The sequence below is a fragment of the Cheilinus undulatus genome, linkage group 11 (genome assembly GCF_018320785.1).
Source record: "Cheilinus undulatus linkage group 11, ASM1832078v1, whole genome shotgun sequence".
In the NCBI taxonomy this organism is placed as follows: domain Eukaryota; kingdom Metazoa; phylum Chordata; class Actinopteri; order Labriformes; family Labridae; genus Cheilinus; species Cheilinus undulatus.
This window is the reverse complement of record NC_054875.1, coordinates 1,134,053-1,155,558: the sequence shown is the minus strand read 5'-3', so window position 1 is coordinate 1,155,558 and position 21,506 is coordinate 1,134,053. Positions and strand designations below refer to the sequence as shown.

The 21,506-nt window shown below is 42.5% G+C and overlaps 3 protein-coding genes across 3 annotated transcripts; 2 read left to right on the top strand and 1 right to left on the bottom strand.

The window, feature by feature from the left end:
• Window positions 1-1,622: 1,622 nt before the first annotated feature.
• On the top strand, window positions 1,623-11,154 carry haus7 (HAUS augmin-like complex, subunit 7). The gene is made up of 9 exons (XM_041799877.1): window positions 1,623-1,719; window positions 3,703-3,818; window positions 3,901-3,971; window positions 4,062-4,123; window positions 4,209-4,399; window positions 4,649-4,763; window positions 8,269-8,481; window positions 8,564-8,675; window positions 9,254-11,154. Exons 1-9 carry the CDS (start codon window positions 1,663-1,665, stop codon window positions 9,316-9,318), a joined length of 1,002 nt encoding a protein of 333 aa, XP_041655811.1. The 5' UTR covers window positions 1,623-1,662; the 3' UTR covers window positions 9,319-11,154.
• Window positions 11,155-11,589: 435 nt separating this feature from the next.
• mrpl49 (mitochondrial ribosomal protein L49) lies at window positions 11,590-12,769 on the bottom strand. Its single transcript, XM_041799878.1, has one exon. The coding sequence runs from the start codon at window positions 12,672-12,674 to the stop codon at window positions 12,162-12,164; it is 513 nt and encodes a 170-aa protein (XP_041655812.1). The 5' UTR covers window positions 12,675-12,769; the 3' UTR covers window positions 11,590-12,161.
• Window positions 12,770-14,936: 2,167 nt separating this feature from the next.
• On the top strand, window positions 14,937-21,506 carry si:dkey-93l1.9 (uncharacterized protein LOC562339 homolog). The gene is made up of 4 exons (XM_041800037.1): window positions 14,937-15,061; window positions 19,630-19,864; window positions 20,062-20,197; window positions 21,078-21,506. Exons 1-4 carry the CDS (start codon window positions 14,996-14,998, stop codon window positions 21,163-21,165), a joined length of 525 nt encoding a protein of 174 aa, XP_041655971.1. The 5' UTR covers window positions 14,937-14,995; the 3' UTR covers window positions 21,166-21,506.

Here is a 21,506-nt window from a genome sequence, read left to right as displayed (position 1 = left end):
CCGGAAGTCAGCCCACTAGAATCAAAGTAAACATTCCTTAATTTCATTTTTGTGGAACAATCCTGATGCTGCTGCCTGGATCAGCACTCTGGTTCTTTAAGATGCCAAAGATGCCAGTGTATTAAAATGATTAAAGGTTTTAAAACGCCATTTGTTTATAAACGAGGGATTAAAAACTGCAGAGAAAGGGTTTTATGTAAGGGATTTTATTCTCTGTAGGAAGACTTCATTTTTATTTTTTCTTGCATATTCTATCATTATTATTAATTATTATTATTATTATTATTATTATTATTATTATAATTATTATTATTATAATAATTATTATTATTGTCATTATTATTATTATTAATAATGATAATAATAATAATAATATTAATAAAAGTATAATTAATATTTATATATATTTTGTTATTTTTTATTATCATTATTATTATTATTATTGGTAGTAGTAGTAGTAGTATAATTAATATGTATTATTATAATTTTTGTATTATTTTTATCATTATTATTATTAGTTTTGTTAATATTGATTATTATTATTAGTAGTAGTATTAATATTAATTATTATAATTGGTATTATTATTTTATAACCTTTTATTGGTGAAGTTTGATTATTCTAGTAATTGTATTTGTTCATTTATTGATCTGTCATCATGACTTCTCTTTAAAGTGTATTTTTAATAGACTCTTTTCTTTTATTCTCTGTAATGTTTACCTGTTTTTTGTTTTGTTTTGTTTTGTTTTTCTTTTTTTTTTGAAACACATAAAACTACAAATACCAACAGTGGATTTCATTTTAATATTTTGGAATGACTAAGAAACAAACCTCTTTAAAGACAAATGCAGGGAAATGCACTTGCTGCTTAATTGTACAAAAACATTGGCAATGTCTCAGTACAGCCAGGAGATTATCATTAATCCCTGATCATTAAAAACTTTAAATTGTTCAATATTGGGGGTGAAGAACCTCAAATTCTTTAACTACCTTTATCATCATAAACGACACTGCAATAATTCTCAGAGCTCAAAAATAAAAATAGCATTAAAAGAATATGACCGGGGTTTTGTGGTTTAATGTACTCACTATGAAAAGTCGAGTTGTTATTTTAGGGCTGATTATCAAATTTTCAACGATGAATTCAGTCAGAGTTTGAACATGGCTGCCTTAATTTTCAGAGTGTTTGGATTTTTTTTAAGTTTCTGTATTTTGAAAGGAAATAATGTTTTTAATGTCGGGTGTATTTGGGACTCTTTTAGGGTTTCTGTCTTTCTCCGTTTCTCGCCCTGAATTTAAAGAAAATGTCGAATTCATGAGACCTAAAACACTGATGATGATGCAGGCTTTGAGTTTAAGAGCAGAGTTTTATTGTTTTTATTGGAGGAAAGTCTGACACTGAGTGGCAGCTGGCCCACATTTGGCTGATCAGGACTTTCTGTGTTAATATGACTGCTGATCAGTTATTAAGATGCTATCAGTAGGGCTAGCTGATTTTTGGAAATGTTTACTTGAATTAATCTTTTACTGATTTAAAGACATTTTGTCCCGTTTCCTGTTAAATCTCCTATTCCATTCATGTCCAGAAGGTGGCAGTGAAGCGTCTCTGAACAGGCCGGTCAACCAACAATAAACACCACCGAAGAAGAAAGTTTGTTTGGAAAATGGCGGGTGCTTCGAAGGAGGAAGAGCTAGCTCGACAAGTTTATTCATGTTTGCAGGTAAAATCAGAAACTGTTGTGGTAAATATGAGGGTGTAGGTGGCGTACAGCCTGTCATTTATGTTGACGTGGTTTTATGTTTTATCGGTGATGGTGTTTACATCCAGCACTCCTCCAAACTGTCCAGGGGGTCTCAGTCTGCGACCCCCAAAACGAAGGTGCCAGAGACCGGGGAGCCCCGCTGGACCTGAGGCTGGACCTGAGGCTGGCTGAACAGCCAGGAAGCTTCTAGCATAGTCACGTGGAGACCAGGCTGACCACTGGGGGGGGGGTCCACTAGTTAGGCTGCGGTATTTTACCATAACCTCTCTAATCAAAGAAACAAATACCTCTCTAATTCATTAGTGCAGTAAGTAGCCCTCTTAAACAGGATTAAAATGCATTAAAAATAGCTAAAATGGGTTTAATAATGGCAAAATATGCTGGGAAAGGTGGTGAAACTGGAGTTTAAAAGTAGCAGAAATGGTTTTTAATGGATGAAAGTGAGAAAAAAAAGGCTCAAATGGCATTAAAGTAGCAAAAATAGTTTGAAATTTGGTGAAATTGGATGAAAAATTGATATAAACTGTCCAAAAAGGGCAGAAATTGGCAGAAGTAGGTTAAACTGGCAAAAATGTGCATATTAAATTGAGAAATGTGGCATAAAAAGTGGTAAAGAGGGGTTGATGGTGGCAGTATTAGGTTAACAGAGGCAATGATAGGTGGAGAGTTGCAAGATTTGGTTTAGAAATGGCAGGAAAAAAAGTGGGACGGGTTTAAAACTGACAAAAAATGGGTTTTAATTGGCAAAATTGGTGGTAAAAAGTGATGAAAACAGGTTGAAATCTGGACAAACTGGTGTAAAGTAGCAACAGTGTATATTAAAAAATATTACTAGTTTTTTTAAGGCATCTGGAGACCCCCTCTCAATGTCTCGCGACCCCCAATGGGGTTCCGACCCCAATGTTGAGAATCCCTGCTCTGCTCCACTACTACTAAAGTTTTTATTTTCTGAACATTTAAACAGAAATGCGGTCAACGTTTATACGGAGGAAGTTTCTTTTTTACAGTTTTAGTCGCTGAAAGCTTTATTCCAGGGGTGAAAATAAAAACCAGCTAAACTAAAGAAAGTTCAGAAACTGAAAAGGTCACTGTATTTACGGCTAACGGACTTTTATTTTGAAATGGCCAATATTAAATGAAGGAACAGGCTGTTTCCTCAGTTACTGTTTAAAAAACAGGAAAACTTAAATATGGAGGGAAACCCGACCCTTGGCCCTTTCAGAAAGCTCAGATTAAACTGGGAATAAAAACCGTTAAATGTTTTCGGTAGTTTCCCCAGAAAGAAATGAATAAACTTACAGCTGTTTATTTCTTATTTTATTTTATTTTTGTGTTCAGATAAAAAGGAAGCTCAAAGAATGGTAATGTAACATTCTTTTCTTCCTATATTTGTGACCTGGTGCAAGGGTTGTGAAAGAAAAGAATGTTACATCATCTGTGTTCTGTTCTTTGATCTTTCTTTTTATCAGAACACAAAAACAAAGATTAAAAAATAATAATCTTAATTTAATTAATAATTTCTCTTTGGAAAAGTAGAAACAGAAAATGAGTAACTGGTCTTTTTTTTTTCTTTTTTAATTCCCAGTTTAATCTGCTAAAAGGACAGAGGACAGGTTTTTCCATGTTTGTTTTCCTTTTCTTAAACAATAAATGGGAATCTGCTCTTTCTTTATTTAGGATTTCCGATATCAGATTTAAAATCTGTCGGCTTTAAATACTCCGGCTGATTCTGTATATTTTTTACTCAGCACAAACATTCCTTTCCAAAGGAAACTACTCTGTATTTGAATAAACGTCAAATTACATTAAATTTTCTTGAGTAGAGTTATTGAGCAGTAATTTTTCTAAAACTGAGGTGAATTTGGATCAGGGTAACTGTAGTTTTACATGAGTACAACATTCTTTTCCCCTGTTTTCAACCCTAACTCTGTCTTTGTGTAGGCTGCGTGCTGCCCTCTGGTGGAGGGTTTGTTCCTCCAGGAAGCAGACAGCATCCTGCAGCTGCTGTGTTCTCCGTCTCAGCATCGTATCGACATCCTGGCCTGGATCTGCAGCAGGTAGAGGAACCTCCGTGGAGCATCACTCTCATTCTCTCATAGATATCCTGATTTAACATCCTGCTCTGTGTCGTCCTCACAGTATTCACCCAAACTTTGGGAACTCGAAGGCGAGGTCAGTGAGAGCCAAAGAGCCTGAGAGTTTAACCAAAGGTAACTCAGAATAACCTTCCTCCTGCTGAAACCCTGAGAATGAGAGCACAACCAGAGCTTCTCTGCTGATCTTTGCTTCTGTACCAACAGACATGGCTGCACTCGGACACGAGCTGATGCTCTGCAAAGCAGACGACCTGGAGCTGATCAAGGTGAGCCCGACCGTACAAACTGATGAAACTGGATTAAACTCCACATGTAAGGAAATTAAAGTGTTTAACTGATGCCATCCTCCAGGGCAATGCCAGCCCTCTCAGACAGCTGCAGTTTCTGGAGCAGCTCCTGACGTTAGTCCCAGGATGTGGAACGTCTGGCGGACAGCGGACGGACGCAGAGATGCTTCTGAACGAGCTCTACGCTGCAGAGAATCTGCCCCTCCTCTCACAGATGCTCGAACCCTCGTTCAACCCCTGGCCCGCACACATCAGGTACGCCGTCTCACATGACCACTGGTCGACCTTTTCTGAAATATCTCCAACGTTGCTGTGTCATCTAGACAAGGATCAGGAGTCTGCCAGGGATGTTTGAGAACTGAAGACAATAGAACAATCAATAATTGAGTCTAGGATTTCCACGGTACCCAAACAGGGATCGCTGTGTTTGGTATTCACTAGAATGATATCAGAACTTCAAGATCTGTTTTCAAAACGTCTCGCTTCTGCTGGTCTTCCTCACAGAACATCGAGGAAAATCCCAAAGTCATCCTGTAAAGCGGGCAGAGAAGAAGAGGTGGCGGATGTCGGCGCTCTCTTACAGCAGGCTCAGTCGGCTCTGCAGCAGCTGCAGTCAGAGGTAAGACTAATCAATAATCAGATTATCAATCCATGCTGAGGATAAACCGAGCTATCAGTCTGAACATGACCAACACTCAGAGCCGTTTACACGTCCACGTTTACACGACCACGTTTACACGTCCACGTTTACACGACCACGTTTACACGTTTATGTTTACACGACCACGTTTACACGACCACATTTACACGACCATGTTTACACGAACACGTTTACATGTTCATGTTTACATGACCACGTTTACACGAGCACGTTTACATGTTTATGTTTACACGACCACGTTTACATGACCACGTTTACGGACCACGTTTACATGTTTATGTTTACACGACCACGTTTACATGTTTATGTTTACACGACCACGTTTACATGACCACGTTTACACGACCACGTTTACATGTTTATGTTTACACGACCACGTTTACACGAGCACGTTTACATGTTTATGTTTACACGAACACGTTTACATGTTCATGTTTACACAACCATGTTTACATGTTCATGTTTACACAACCACGTTTACATGTTCATGTTTACACGACCATGTTTACATGTTCATGTTTACACAACCACGTTTACATGTTCATGTTTACAACACCACGTTTACATGTTCATGTTTACCCGACCACGTTTACATGTTCATGTTTACACGACCACGTTTACATGTTCATGTTTACACAACCACGTTTACATGTTCATGTTTACCCGACCACGTTTACATGTTCATGTTTACACGACCATGTTTACATGTTCATGTTTACAACACCACGTTTACATGTTCATGTTTACACGACCACGTTTACATGTTCATGTTTACACGACCACGTTTACATGTTCATGTTTACATGACCACGTTTACACGAGCACGTTTACATGTTTATGTTTACACGACCACGTTTACATGACCACGTTTACACGACCACGTTTACATGTTTATGTTTACACGACCACGTTTACACGACCACATTTACACGACCATGTTTACACGAACACGTTTACATGTTCATGTTTACATGACCACGTTTACACGAGCACGTTTACATGTTTATGTTTACACGACCACGTTTACATGACCACGTTTACACGACCACGTTTACATGTTTATGTTTACACGACCACGTTTACACGAGCACGTTTACATGTTTATGTTTACACGAACACGTTTACATGTTCATGTTTACACAACCATGTTTACATGTTCATGTTTACACAACCACGTTTACATGTTCATGTTTACACGACCATGTTTACATGTTCATGTTTACACAACCACGTTTACATGTTCATGTTTACAACACCACGTTTACATGTTCATGTTTACCCGACCACGTTTACATGTTCATGTTTACACGACCATGTTTACATGTTCATGTTTACACAACCACGTTTACATGTTCATGTTTACACGACCATGTTTACATGTTCATGTTTACACGACCACGTTTACATGTTCATGTTTACACGACCACCTTTACACGACTACATTTACACATTCATGTTTACACAACCACGTTTACAGGACCACGTTTACACGACCACATTTACACGACCACGTTTACACGACCACGTTTACACGACCACGTTTACACGACTACATTTACACATTCATGTTTACACGACTACGTTTACACAACCACGTTTACACACATTTACACATCCATGTTTACACAACCACGCCACAGGACCACGCCGACCACATTTACACCACCACGCACCACGTTTACCCACCACGCCACCACTACATTTACACATTCATGTTTACACGACTACGTTTACACAACCACGTTTACACAACCACGTTTACACGACCACATTTACACGACCACGTTTACACAACCACGTTTACACGACCACATTTACACGACCACGTTTACACAACCACGTTTACACAACCACGTTTACACGACCACATTTACACGACCATGTTTACACGTTCATGTTTACACGACTACGTTTACACGACCACGTTTACACGACCACGCCATACACCACATTTACACCACCACGCCATTACACCAATTACATTTACACGCACCACGCCATTACCCACCACATTTACACAATCACTTTTACACAATGACGTTTACACGACCACATTTACACGACCACGTTTACACAATCACTTCTACACAATGACGTTTACACGACCACATTTACACAACCACGTTTACATGTTCATGTTTACACGAACACGTTTACACGACCATGTTTACATCTTCATGTTTACACGACCACGTTTACATGACCACGTTAACACGACCACATTTACACGATGACGTTTACACGACCACGTTTACACAACCACGTTTACACGACTACATTTACACATTCATGTTTACACGACCACGTTTACACGTTCATGTTTACACGACTACGTTTACACAACCACGTTTACACGACCACGTTTACACGACCACATTTACACGACCACGTTTACACGTTCATGTTTACACGACTACATTTACACAACCACGTTTACATGACCACGTCTACACAACCACGTTTACACGACTACATTTACACATTCATGTTTACACGACTACGTTTACACAACCACGTTTACAAGTTCATGTTTACACGACCACGTTTACACAACCATGTTTACATGTTCATGTTTACACGACCACATTTACACGACTATGTTTACACGACTACGTTTACACGACTACATTTACACATTCATGTTTACACGACTTCGTTTACACGACCACGTTTACATGTTCATGTTTACACAAATACGTTTACACAACCACGTTTACAAGTTCATGTTTACACGACCACGTTTACAAGTTCATGTTTACACGACCACGTTTACACAACCACGTTTACATGTTCATGTTTACACGACTACGTTTACATGACTACATTTACACATTCATGTTTACACGACTACGTTTACACGACCACGTTTACATGTTCATGTTTACACGACTACGTTTACACAACCACGTTTACAAGTTCATGTTTACACGACCACGTTTACACAACCATGTTTACATGTTCATGTTTACACGACCACATTTACACGACTATGTTTACACGACTACGTTTACACGACTACATTTACACATTCATGTTTACACGACTACGTTTACACGACCACGTTTACATGTTCATGTTTACACGACCACGTTTACATGTTCATGTTTACACAAATACATTTACACAACCACGTTTACAAGTTCATGTTTACACGACCACGTTTACAAGTTCATGTTTACACGACCACGTTTACACAACCACGTTTACATGTTCATGTTTACACGACTACGTTTACATGACTACATTTACACATTCATGTTTACACGACTACGTTTACACGACCACGTTTACATGTTCATGTTTACAGGACTACGTTTACACGACTACATTTACACATTCATGTTTACACAACCACGTTTACAGGACAATGTTTACACGACCATGTTTACGCCATCACGTTTACACAACCACCTTTACACGTTCACGTTAACCATCTTCTTCTTCTTCACTGTGTTCTCCTCAGTGCGACTTCCTGAACGACGACGCTCAGAGTCCGGGCGTCTTCTCCCCGAGCTCGCTGCGTGTGGCGGCGTGTGACCTCCAGCAGCTGATGTCGACATTCAGCCACGTCTACAGCTCAGACCTGAGGTCGTACTGCAGCAGAGACCCGCCGACCTTCAGCACAGAGACCGGCGTGTTCCAGAGAGTTCACCAGCTGCTGCTGGCCTTCGTCACCGTACGAGGACCGCTCTGCATATCTGTTAATGAAGAACGCCGGCGATGCCGCGGCCTCTTACCTGTTTGTTTTTGTGTTCCAGGAGCTGGAGATGATTAAGGAAGTTTCAGAAGCATCCATGTCCGTCAGAGAGGAAGTGCACCAGCTGAAGACTCAGCCTCGATACTGGAGCCGCGGAGAGAAACGAGCACTAGGTTAGTGACGTTCTCTTTGACTGTGGAGATTTTGTCATCGCTGAGTGTTTGCTACAAATCAGCAAAAATGTGAAATAATTTCTTTAAAAATGCATTTTTATCAGGGCTGAAATGATGAGATGTGCTTTCTTATCCTCTGACTCTAACAACAGTCATCCTCTCTCTGTCTCTCTGACTCTGGACTGGGGTCTCTATGTGCTGATCAGAATGAATGAGGACCAGTTAGTCACCAGCTAGGAGGCTAGCTGTGCCTCTTGAACAGCTTTTCTCCCTCATGTTGTCATGCTTCTAAAGTTCCTTGTAGATGTTGTTGTTAGCAGCAGAGGCGCAGTGAAAACTAACATAAATCCATTTTAGGACATGTCTAAACTAAATCTCTGGGTTTTATCTGACGGCTCAGAGTTTGAGAGCAAACCGCTCTAATCTCTGTGGTTCTCGGACCGTCCCAGACCCCCACCATGTTTACAGTCACTGACATTTACAGACATTTTTATCTCAGCAGCTCCATGTAGAAGATGGATTTCAGGACTTTTTTGTTGAACGTTGCTCATATTCGTCCTTATTGTGTTGGTTTTCAGAGCACCAGCTGGAGGAGCTGAGCAGGAGGGTTAAAGACTTCTCCTCTCTGCTTCATTCCTCCTGACCGCCCTGACCTCCGGCAGACGGCGGCCGCTGACAGACCCGGGGCCGTGCGGCCGCTCCATCCTCCGCAGGAACAGAGAACCTGTTCTCTGATCACCTGAGTTCAACCTGACCTGAGCACAGAGACAACACCTCGTCATTCTAGGACTCACAGTTTACAGACGCTCGGTCTGTCCCGTCACGGACTCTGAGGGTCGTTAGTCTCTTTGGTCGGATCCACAGGAACGGCCGGAACGTTCCACACCTATGTAGACTGTTATCATACTGGGCCGGGGTACTTCATGGTCAACGCTTTCTAATTCTAACAAAGAAATCCAAGCTGTTTCCTCATTACTGTGTAAAAACAGGAACACCTGACCTTTGACCCTTTCAGGCAGTTTATATTAAATAAGGAATCACGGTTATTCGTTTTCCTGTCTCCTGTTTAGTTTTCAAAAAGAAACGAATAAATAAAGAACAGTTAGTTTTTAATTTACTGTTTTCTAGAACACTGGGGATGTAACATTATTTCTATCATAACAGCTGCAACACATCAAAAATAAAAGAATGTTACATCACCAATGTTCTCTCTGATCCCAGCACTAAAGAAATAAGATGAAAAAAACTAACGGGTCCTTATTTATTGATTTATTTCCTTTTGGAAAAGGAAAAACAAAAAATCAAACATTTGTGTTTTTGTTTTCCTTTTTTTTAAATTCATGGTTAAATAGAGATTTCTTAAAAAGTCTTTTTTCCCTGTTTTGATTCTGTAATTGAACAGTAATAGAAAAAGCAACAGCTTGGTTGTTGACTTCTCTTTAGTGATTAAAAACCTTTACCATGAACCACGCCCACCACGCTGACCACGCCCACCACGCTGACCACGCCCACCTTACTCGTCTGTTCGGGGCCACAGAAGGGTTCTGTGCTTGAGGCTAGATCCCTCTCAGTGGTCAGTCATGCTCAGGCAGAAATCCTGAACCAGGTTTGGTCTGTTTTAGGAAATAAATGTTGTGCTGTTTGGTTTAATCCGGATTATTCTCTAACACTGCGTCACATCTACAGAGGTGCAGAGTCGGATATTTAGCAGAACAGACTCACTAACAATAAACATGAGGTGTGTAAACAGGCCTATCTACATTAGTGTTTATTATTAGTGCTGAGGTTTTTTTAGGGATGCACTATATTGGAGTTTTGCTGATATTTACAGATTCATTTTAGCCGACACTGATATTCAAACATGCTCTTCTGACAAGAAATTTCAGTCCTTTTGGACACTTTGAGTTTTGAGGATGACGAAGAAAACAAACTTTAGTCCTTAAAAACACTTTAAAGTTTAGAGAATGAGGAAAATAAAGAAATACACCTTTACTGACAAAGGTCTGTTGGTTCAGACCAAAACTTCACCAATTTATTAGGATATATGGACAAAAATTACAGTCAATAAATGCTGAAATAGACAAAATATCAGTAAATATTGACAGACATTTTGATATCTGCTGATACCAGACTGATAACATGGTACATCCCTATTTTTATTGACTTAGATAAAGGTTTTATGTGCACATAGGGAGGGTCCCTCTGTGGAGTCTGCCTGACTGGATTTTTCTATCTTCTATGTTCCTGCAGAACCACAGCAGGAACCAAACACCAGAACCGGCTGTTTGTAATTCCACTGGCTGCAGCAGTCATCAGGACAGAGCGCCACAGTTTAGACTAGGATTGTTTTTACTGATATTCACCAGTTTTCATCTCTGCACCTTCCAGACTGATTCAGCTGTCTGATCTCTTTTTAGCGTGTTTATCTTTAAATACTCTGAACGTAAAACTGAATAAATAAAAATGTCTAGAACTTAAATTCAGCTGATGTTGTTCTGTTTGGTGTCGTTCATCGTTCCTGTTAATAATTCTATGGTTCTCTTTTATAGAAATACAAACCTTTAACCCCTTCATCCTGCTGCTCACCTCTGACCTCTAATACACTCAGAGTTCTGAAACCAGAACCAGGACAGAGCGCCCGGCTCAGAGCAGACCCCTGATCAGAGAACTTTCACCTGTAGGTTCAGAGGCCGTCGGATCTGGACTCACATCTGTCCTACTTTAAACCTCTTGTTCTTTAAGCTTTTGCCACGTTCTCCTGGTTTTAAACAGTGATGGTGGAACAGCTTTTCTCTAGATTTAGATTTTCTCAGATCACATTCAAATCTGTCTGCTTCAAAATACACGGATCCTACAGGTCCCACGAGACCACCAGCCCAGGTGCCAGTACTGCTCAGAAAAAAGACAACAGGAGGCTTTTATATTTCATTTATTTTATATTTCAGGTGTTTGCAGGGTTTTAACCAAAATAGTCTAACTGGTCCTGGTACTCTAATAGTCCAGGTTTAGTCCTCTCTCGGGGTCTCTGAGGGTTTTAACCAAAGTAAGTCCATCATGAAGGGTCTAACTGGTCCTGGTGCTCTAATAGTCCAGGTTTAGTCCTCTCTCAGGGTCTCTGAGGGTTTTAACCAAAGTAAGTCCATCATGAAGGGTCTAACTGGTCCTGGTGCTCTAATAGTCCAGGTTTAGTCCTCTCTTAGGGTCTCTGAGGGTCTGATCTGAGGGTTTTAACCAAAATAAGTCTAACTGGTCCTGGTACTTCAATAGTCCAGGGTTAGTCCTCTCTGAGGGTCTGATCTGAGGGTTTTAACCAAAGTAAGTCCATCATGAAGGGTCTAACTGGTCCTGGTTCTTCAATAATCCGGGTTTAGTCCTCTCTCAGGGACTCTGAGGGTCTGATCTGGTCTTGTCCAGGACCGAGTCTCATGGTGGAGCATCTGAAGGTCCAAGGTGGACTGAGGAGTCCATCACCTTTCAGCTGTGATGTCAGAATCCTTTCTTTGCCAACCAGTCCTTGAGCTCCACATCAAAGTGACCTTTGACCTTTAGGGTCATGGTGACCTCGTTCACCTGAGTGGGCAGGTCATTTCCGGTCACCTCCTTTAGGAACTCCTTCACGTCCTTCTCCAGAGCCCAAATGTCCCCTTCCACTTTCCGTACCAGCGTCATCTTCCGGTTACCGTGGGTCAGGTCGGTGTACACCGGGATGTTGTGCATGCGGGAGCGGCGGATCATGTAGGGGAGGTCCGGGGGAGACTCCGGCGGAGGGATCCATCCTGACGGTGCAGGACCGGAGTGTTTCGGCGGAGCGGGGACTCGAGACGGAGGGATGAGCCGCTCCACGAACCTGTACTCCTCCGTGGACTCTATAATCCCGGACTGTGTCTGGTCTGGAGCCGAAGAACACCGACGGAGCCCCGCGGAGGGAGCGGAGAGGCGGAGAGAACCGAGCAGAGACCGGCGGAGCACCGAGGAGCGGAGCGTGATGGAGGCCGCCATGTTGGAAAGAAGAGCGACGTACCGGAAACGGAAAAAGATAACTTCCTGTACAGCGGCTCGAAAGAAGGAAACAAAATGAACCGAGAGCTAAAATATGAATTAAGATTAGATGTTACTGTGTGGAAATAAAGATGAAAAAATGCTCTTTAGAATTATAAAGGAGTTTTTTCTTATTGAAGGCTTTCCTGTTTTTTTTTAATTTTGTACATAATCATAATTACTTTGTACATAATTACTTAATCGTGTAATTGTGGTGGAAGTTACTCTGCTTGTAAGATTTGTCTTCAAAAATAAATCAGTAATTTGAATGAAAACGCGACTGCATGTTAGAGCCACTGTGACCTAAATAAAGAGGATCTGTTCATTTCCTAAAAGCTGTTTTTCAGATTTTAAAGATCCTAAATTTACAAAAACATAACATTTTTTAAACAAAAAAAGTTGGAAAAGGGCGACTGTGTGGAAATCCTACTAGAGAAGCTGTCGCTAGGTTTAAGCTGTTTAGACCACTTGTAACCCATTTTCACCTATTTTGTATTTATTTATTTATTTATTTATAACCCTCGTTTGCCGATTTTTACGGCACTTTTAATCCATTTTACGCTTAAATCCATTTTAACCTTATTTATTGCAACTTTTAATGCATAATTGTCTCATAGACACTTTGGTCATGTTTTTTTTTTTTTTTTTTTTGGCCACTTGTAAGCCATTTTCCCCTTGTTTCTGCCTTTTTTTTTTACCACTTATAACACATTTTCATCACATTTTTTGACACATTTAGCCATCATTAGCCATGTTTTTGCAGGTTTAACTCATTTCTGCATGTTTTGCAACTTAAAACCATTTTTCACCTTTTTTTTTTTGCCCCTGCTAACCCAAACCCATTAGTCCCACTTTAGTCTGAAGTTAGCCCAGTGTTACTCAACCCTGTTCACCCAAGAACCAAACTGATGAAAAATACCTTTGCAAGAACCACAATCTGAGTGGTGGAAAGTGGCAAAAACAGCTTGGAGTAGTAATAGAAATAAGTTAAAGGTGGCAAAAATGGTCAAAAAGAAGCAAAAATGGGTGAAAAGGGGAGAAAAAGTGGAAACAGAGTCAGTAAGTAGCAACAAATGGGTGAGAAGTTACAAAAAAAATGTGTTACAGGTGGCAAAAAATGGTACCAATGTGAGAAAAACAAGGCAAAAAAATGAGTGGAAACTGACTAAAATGGGCAAAAAGCAGTTGAAAGAGGCAAAAATGGGCATAAAATAGGAAACAAGTGGTATTTAATGACAAAAGACAGCTTAAATGGATGAAAAGTGACAAAAATGGAAAAAAAGTTTCCCTTTTTTACAGTTTTCTCAGGGAAAATTTAAAATTAAGACACAAAAGAGCCACATGTGGCTGAACCCGTCGTAGAAACTTTGTTGCAGTTTAACCCCTGAGAAATACATACCCATGTATTCTCAGTCATTTTCACTGATTTCTGCCACTGTTAACCCTTTTTTTTTTACTCTTTTTACCTCATTTAAGCCATCTTCACTTTTTATTTGCCCCTTTAAACTGAGTTTTACCATGATTTCTGGGGTTTTTTTCCCTTTGTTGCCCATGTTTGTGTCGTTTCTGGCTGTTAAATCATTTCTGTGCTGAAGCTGTCTCATATAACATTATTTTCTGGCATCCTGAAGTCTAACATTACTTTCTAATACTATAGCATTAATGAATAAAACCAGTTATTATTCAGATGAACATCAAATATGGTGATCAGCTAAACTTCACATTGGACCAGGATCTGCTGACCTCAATGGGCCCCGTTTGGCAGGGTCCCAGAGCGCCCCCTTATGGTGGACGGGTGAGGGCAGGAACAGATCGATGAAGTGAACGCGTTCTCTGTGGATTGTTCCCAGGTGGGCGGAGTCTTAGCCCAGGTGAAGGAGGATCTCCAGGTCTGAGGGGAGAGGTGATAAAGTAGCACAGGATGAACATAAGACCCTGTTAATCTGACCTTTGACCTCCAGAATGTCATCAGTGATGCAGAGCAGACAAAGTCTGCAGAAAGTCTCCTAAAGCGGTCTCCAGAGTTCCTGTTCACCCACCTGTAGACGTCAGACCTGAACCCTGGTCCTGCCTGAGAGCCTGGAGGCAGAAACAGTGACGTCAGAGAGAACAGGACTCTGGTGGGAGGGTTCAGGGTGGAACTGGAGGAGTCGTCAGGCTTGTTTGTCCTGTCCTCCGTCTTTAAAGCTCACACCTCTGAGGCCCCAGAGCAGACCGTCATCACATCGGCAGCAGCAGGAGGAAGAAGAGGAGGAGGAGGAGGATAGTTTCCTGAGGACAGCATGGACCCTGACTGCAGACTGAACGGAGGAGAGGGGATCCTTCTGAACAAACCCGGAGATATCGAGGTAAACACACAAACTACTCTGCTGGTCTTTACTTTTACTTTCTTTAAATCTCTGGAGCTGAGGTTTATTCTGTGAACGTCTGTTTCTGCTGATTTTACCCTCCTCATCTTCAGCTCTAGACATCGGCTCCTAGAGGGCCGGGGCGGGATGATGTCATTATTTCACCCAGACTGAAGATCTCAGACTTCTGATCCTAAATAAATAAAAGAGTTTTACTGAAACTCTCTGAGCTTCTGCTGATGTAACCGCTGGATCCTGTTCCTCTCTCTTTTGTTTCCTCCTCTGTTCAGCTCTGTGTTCTTCAGCGTGTTCTTCAGGCGTGTTCTTCAGCGTGTTCTTCAGGCGTGTTCTTCAGGCGTGTTCTTCAGCGTGTTCTTCAGGCGTGTTCTTCAGCGTGTTCTTCAGCGTGTTCTTCAGGCGTGTTCTTCAGCGTGTTCTTCAGCGTGTTCTTCAGGCGTGTTCTTCAGGCGTGTTCTTCAGCGTGTTCTTCAGGCGTGTTCTTCAGCGTGTTCTTCAGCGTGTTCTTCAGGCGTGTTCTTCAGCGTGTTCTTCAGCATGTTCTTCAGGCGTGTTCTTCGGCGTGTTCTTCAGCGTGTTCTTACATCTTTCTTTAATCTCCAGACTTTATGAAAACATCTCTGAGAATAAATCAGGTCCAGATGTGAGCAGAGGAGCTCCTCTTAAAGGATCTGCTCACATTTATGTCAGATTCTTTAGCTGGACCTGCAGGGCCACAGGGGCCTGGAGCTGATCCAGATCCCTCTGGTCCTGGTCATGAGGCAGGGCTGACATGTTGAGACAGACAGGTGACCCTTCATGTTTCACCTGTGACCTGTTCTGAGCCCCAACCCTCAGGTTGAGAACCTCTGTTCAGTTCTCTGTGACCCTGGTGATGTAGGAGACTTCTGTGATCTGATTGGCTTTGGATGAATAGATGAATGAGTGAGTGAGTGAGTGAGTGAGTGAGTGAGTGAGTGAGTGAGTGAGAGCTGTGTGAGTCAGAGTCTCACTGAGGTGTGACATGTGAATCACAGGTGTGATGGCAGAAAACAAACAAAGTTTAACTTTCTCTGACTGAGCAGAAGAGAGATGAGTCATCACTGAGAGATCGCTGACAGTTTATCAGGAAGGAACTGACCCTAACCCTGACCCTAACCCTGACCCTAACCCTAGTGTAGGCTCCGGGGTATACCCTACCCAACTGCCTTGCCCTAACCCTAACCCTCCATCTACAGTCCAGAATATCATCAACAGACTCAGAGAATCTGGAGAAATCTCTGAGAGCAAGGCACAAGGCTGAAGGGGCCCTCAGGGGCCACTGCATTAAAAACAGGCATGATTCTGTAGTGAAATCCCTGCATGGGCTCAGGAAGTTCCAGAAATCATCGTCTGTCAACACAGTCGGCCGTGCCATCCACCAATGACAGTCAAAGCTGGATCATGGAGAGAAGAAGCCATATGTGAACAGGATCCAGAAACACCATGGTCCATCTTCTCTGGACCAAAGCTCATTTAACATGGACTGAGGAAACATGGAAAACTGTTCTGTGGTCAGAGGAGACATGGAAAACTGTTCTGTGGTCAGAGGAAACATGGAAAACTGTTCTGTGGTCAGAGGAAACATGGAAAACTGTTCTGTGGTCAGAGGAAACATGGAAAACTGTTCTGTGGTCAGAGGAAAGCACAGACGCCGTGTCCTGTGGACTAAAGAGGATCTGGAGCATCCAGCTTGTTCTCCTGGCTCAGGTCTAGAGCCTGGTCCTCTGATGGTCTGGGGTTGCATTAGTGCCTATGGCGTGGGCAGCTCTAACATCTGGAAAGGAACTATCAGTGAGAGGATAAATGATGAGAGGATAAATCACATTCAACTAGAAAAGCACTCAGAGAGCACAGACCTCCTCTATCAGCCCTGTCTCCCAGTAGAGAAGAATCCTTTAAACATTCCTGGATCCGTCCCCATGTGCCCCCCACCACGGCATTCGCCTATTACTCCCTCCCCGGTGGGGTGGAGACACAGTGAGGCAAAGCATTGGCTTAGGGGTTAGGCTTCGCTACGGGTGCCAACAGATGCACCCATGGTCCCACCAGATGACTGGAAGTCATGTCAGAGGGTGAATATTCCTCTATTCCTCCCAGCATTGTGAGTATTCTCGCTACAATTCGCTGTCTTTCTCTCTGTTATGCTCCGACTCGTCTCCTCCACCGGGCGTGCGTCTTTCAAACTCTATAAACTCCAAAACTTTGAACAGAAACACACCCACAAGTGCTGCTGGGATTGAAGTTACTCATGTCCGCCATCTCCTGGTGTACAGTGGTAACAGCACAGACCTCCACCATTAGCCCTATCTCCCAATAGTACAGAATCCTTTAAAAAAATTCCTGGATCCAGACGGTGATCCGGATCACTCCCAAAATCTAATCAGTTCTTCCTTATGCCATTTCTGACATTTCCTGAAAATTTCATCAAAATCCATCCTTGACTTTTTGAGTTATGTTGCGAACAAACCCAGCTGATCACATGACCTCCTTGGCGTAGGTAATGACATTGGTGTGATGAGATGAAATGTTAGAACGGTCACAGACGGAGGTTAAATGTTCTCCTCCAGCTCTCATACCTGTGTCATGTGACCGTCTCATGTATGTAGAGAAACAACAGTCCAGAGCTTGTTCTGTCATGTTCTCTCTCTCTCTCTCTCTCTCCCTCTCTCTCTCTCTCTCTCACACACACACACACACCCTCCCAGGTGAGTCATCACCTGTCTCTCTCCTCTCACAGCCACACCTGGGAACAAAAACACACCTGTGTTTGTTGTTAGAAACACGGTGACATAAGAATGAGTATTAGACTGAACCCTGACCCTGAGAGTGTGTTTACAGCTCTGGTCCTTTATCAAAGTCAGAACAGGAACAAGAGAGAGGGGGACGACAGGAAAGGAGCCCCAGGCTGGACAAGAACCCGCCCAGGACCAGCAGGGCCCCCGAGCACCCCCGAGAGGCCCCCAGGCTCACCGACGTAGGAGCTGGCGTCCTCCCAGTTCCCTCATTTAGGAAACGTGTCGGACCAAAACCAGGTTCTGATGTTGGAAATGTAAAAGGCCCTTCTAACAAAAATATAAGTATTCCCTCCACCCCCCTCTTCTTCCACCCTTCAGCAAACGTGTGCTGAAACAAGCCGTTCTCAGATTTTCCCCTCATGATGTCATGCGGAGAGTTAGCCCCACCCCCAGGTTCAGTTGGCCCTCCTCACCTGGAAGAAAGTTCCGCCCTCCTCTCCTGATCCTCCTCTGAGATGCCAGCTGAGAGAAGGATCAGGAGAGCCACATCCATTTCCTGAGAGGGGCGGGGTCAGGGGCAGAGTCAGACAGCTCATTAACATTTAAAGCTACAGACACAGAACCAGCTGGTTCTGATCAGGGCTGGAACAGAGGAGTTTTAGACAGGCAGACATCAATACTGGAGTGTTTTTACAGACACAGACTTCTCCGACATGGTTCAGGACCTCTGAGACGGTATAAACCTGTCTGAAAGGGTTAAATATGTGACCTTTAAAGTGTCCTACAATTCAACATTTTCCCCCTTTTTACAGCAAACGTGACCACTTTATGGCTTTTTGCCTCTCTTAAAACATTTTTGATACTTTTTAACCCCTTTTCACCACTTTGACATCCTTTAATCCATTTTAACACCTTATTGTCACTTTTAACCCCTCATTTGCTGCTTTGAACCTTTTTTTTGCCATATTTCTTTACTTTAAATCCATTTTTGACACTTTTTTGTTCATTTCCATCACTTTTCAACTGCTTTTCACCACTTTTAGGGCCATTATTGCTGCTTAATGGCCATTTTTCACCCAGTTTGCCTCTATTAAACCGTTTCTAACTTTTAAAAATTCTTTATCAGCACTTCTTCTTGCCTGTTTTGCTTTCTTTGGCCCCTGTGCCTTTTTAACCTTTTTTGCCTATTTTTTTTTCCACTTCTTGAAAATTCTTTAGAACTTTTAACTGCTTTTCACCCATTTTTGTCTCTCTTCAGTTATTTAATGCTTTAACCATTTAAGGTTCCTCAGTTCCTTCTTCTTCATCCTGATTCTCGTGGTTCTGCTGTGATTTTTGTTCCTCATAGTTTAGTTCAGGGTCCGTCCTCATTTTTAACATCATCCATTAAAAGGTCATTCTGTTTAAAGAAAGGGTTTACATCCTGATAAAAGCTTTATTATCCTTCAGCTTGGATAGTTAAATGTTGTTTTGATCAGGTTATTTCTCAGGTTTTCACAGGTTCACTTTAAAGTGGATCAGGACTCTGCTGACCTCCATGGCCCCCCTGGGCCCAGAATACTCTCTCCTTTATCCCCTCTATATGTGGCCTTACCTGCAGTGATCACTAAAAACAGTAAAATGCCCGTTATTGTGTGTCTTGCCCTGCGGTAGAATTAAAGAGTTGTCAGTGGGGTTGGATTTTTCCAGGTCATGGTTTAAGGATCTGGTCCTGTTTTAAACGGAGCAGTGTCTTGGCCTCATTCAGGAACTGAACCTGCTCTCAGACCTCTCCTTTCCCCTCCTCCCCTCCAGGCTGGGACTTCCTGCTCAGGTAAACGCCAGCGCCCCATGAACATCAACCACTACGCCACGAAGAAGAGCGCGGCCCAGAGCATGCTGGACGTGGCCCTGCTGATGGCCAACTCGTCCCAGCTGAAGACGGTCCTCTACGTGGGGCCCCACTACCGCTTCTACATCCCCCTCATCGTCCTGCTGTCGCTCTCCATCACGCTGCAGGTCATCGTGGGGCTGCTGCTCGTCTTCATCGGTGAGTCCTTCAGCATCTACGGCCTCAAAGTTCCTCTTCTCTGTCCTGTTCCCTAAAACTTCACAGAGCTCGGCTGTTCCTCAGTCATCAGCTGTAGTTTCCTGGAGCTAACCTCCTCTCTCCCCTTCAGTTTGAGGCCGCCTTCCTGTCTTTATCCTCTTTTTTTGTGTCTGACCTCACTGTGTTCGTGTCTGCAGTGAAGTACGATCTGAACGACGTGAGGAAACACGCAAAGCTGAACCGCATGAACAACGTGGCCACGGTCTTCGTCTTCTTCACCGTCCTCATCAACATCTTCATCACGGCGCTGGGCTTCGAGGGATATTCTGCCAGGTAAGGCTGGGCGACTTTAAATCCACAAAATGGACAGATTACCAAACCGATGAAGAAAATGTTGAAAAATCTACCAAAACATGACACATCTCCATGGAGAGACAGGCTGGATGGTTGACAAACATCATGAGACAGGCTGGATGGTTAACAAACATCATGAGACAGGCTGGATGGTTAATAAACATCATGAGACAGGCTGGATGGTTAATAAACATCATGAGACAGGCTGGATGGTTAATAAACATCATGAGACAGGCTGGATGGTTAATAAACATCATGAGACAGGCTGGATGGTTAACAAACATCATGAGACAGGCTGGATGGTTAATAAACACTAGAGACAGGCTGGATGGTTAACAAACATCATGAGACAGGCTGGATGGTTAATAAACATCATGAGACAGGCTGGATGGTTAATAAACATCATGAGACAGGCTGGATGGTTAACAAACATCATGAGACAGGCTGGATGGTTAATAAACATCATGAGACAGGCTGGATGGTTAATAAACATCATGAGACAGGCTGGATGGTTAACAAACATCATGAGACAGGCTGGATGGTTAATAAACATCATGAGACAGGCTGGATGGTTAATAAACATCATGAGACAGGCTGGATGGTTAACAAACATCATGAGACAGGCTGGATGGTTAATAAACATCATGAGACAGGCTGGATGGTTAATAAACATCCTGAGACAGGCTGGATGGTTAACAAACATCATGAGACAGGCTGGATGGTTAATAAACATCCTGAGACAGGCTGGATGGTTAATAAACACTAGAGACAGGCTGGATGGTTAATAAACATCATGAGACAGTAAAGAAAGAACACACAGAACGTTCTGATGAGACTGACCCTGCTCGTCTGTCTGCAGGTCTTTAGGAACACCTGAGATGTCGATTCAGGAGCCTCAAATTCTCCCAGTTCCACCTCTTGACCTGAACATGACGGGACCACTGTAGACCAGAATGAGTCCTGGTCCCCCTTTGTCTTCAGAGACTTCATCAGAGACTTCTTCAGAACCTCTAGGTTCCTGACTGGGTTAGTGGACCACGGACGGCCTTCCTAAAACCACTACCCCTCACTCACTGGGGTGTTTGGAGTGAACTCTGGTGGACCCTGGTGGAGGGTTTCACAGCAGACTTAGAGATGATCCACCACAGAGACAGGTATTCTATAAAACCAGGATCTTCTGCCTGACAGACTTGATAAAATCACTCCACAACATGAGGACAACTCTTCTTCTTTTTGTACGTAGCATTGTTTTATCTGATATTGTGTATTTTTTGTGAGCCCTTGTAAA

Excerpts from the sequence above, each read along its gene's own strand:
- si:dkey-93l1.9 (XM_041800037.1), top strand. The coding sequence starts at position 14,996 with ATGGACCCTGACTGCAGACTGAACGGAGGAGAGGGGATCCTTCTGAAC. Across the intron at positions 15,062-19,629 it reads ACAAACCCGGAGATATCGAG|GCTGGGACTTCCTGCTCAGG; the intron begins GTAAACACACAA and ends CCTCCCCTCCAG. Across the intron at positions 20,198-21,077 it reads TTCGAGGGATATTCTGCCAG|GTCTTTAGGAACACCTGAGA; the intron begins GTAAGGCTGGGC and ends GTCTGTCTGCAG.
- haus7 (XM_041799877.1), top strand. The coding sequence starts at position 1,663 with ATGGCGGGTGCTTCGAAGGAGGAAGAGCTAGCTCGACAAGTTTATTCA. Across the intron at positions 1,720-3,702 it reads AAGTTTATTCATGTTTGCAG|GCTGCGTGCTGCCCTCTGGT; the intron begins GTAAAATCAGAA and ends GTCTTTGTGTAG. Across the intron at positions 3,972-4,061 it reads GCCTGAGAGTTTAACCAAAG|ACATGGCTGCACTCGGACAC; the intron begins GTAACTCAGAAT and ends CTGTACCAACAG.
- mrpl49 (XM_041799878.1), bottom strand. The coding sequence starts at position 12,674 with ATGGCGGCCTCCATCACGCTCCGCTCCTCGGTGCTCCGCCGGTCTCTG.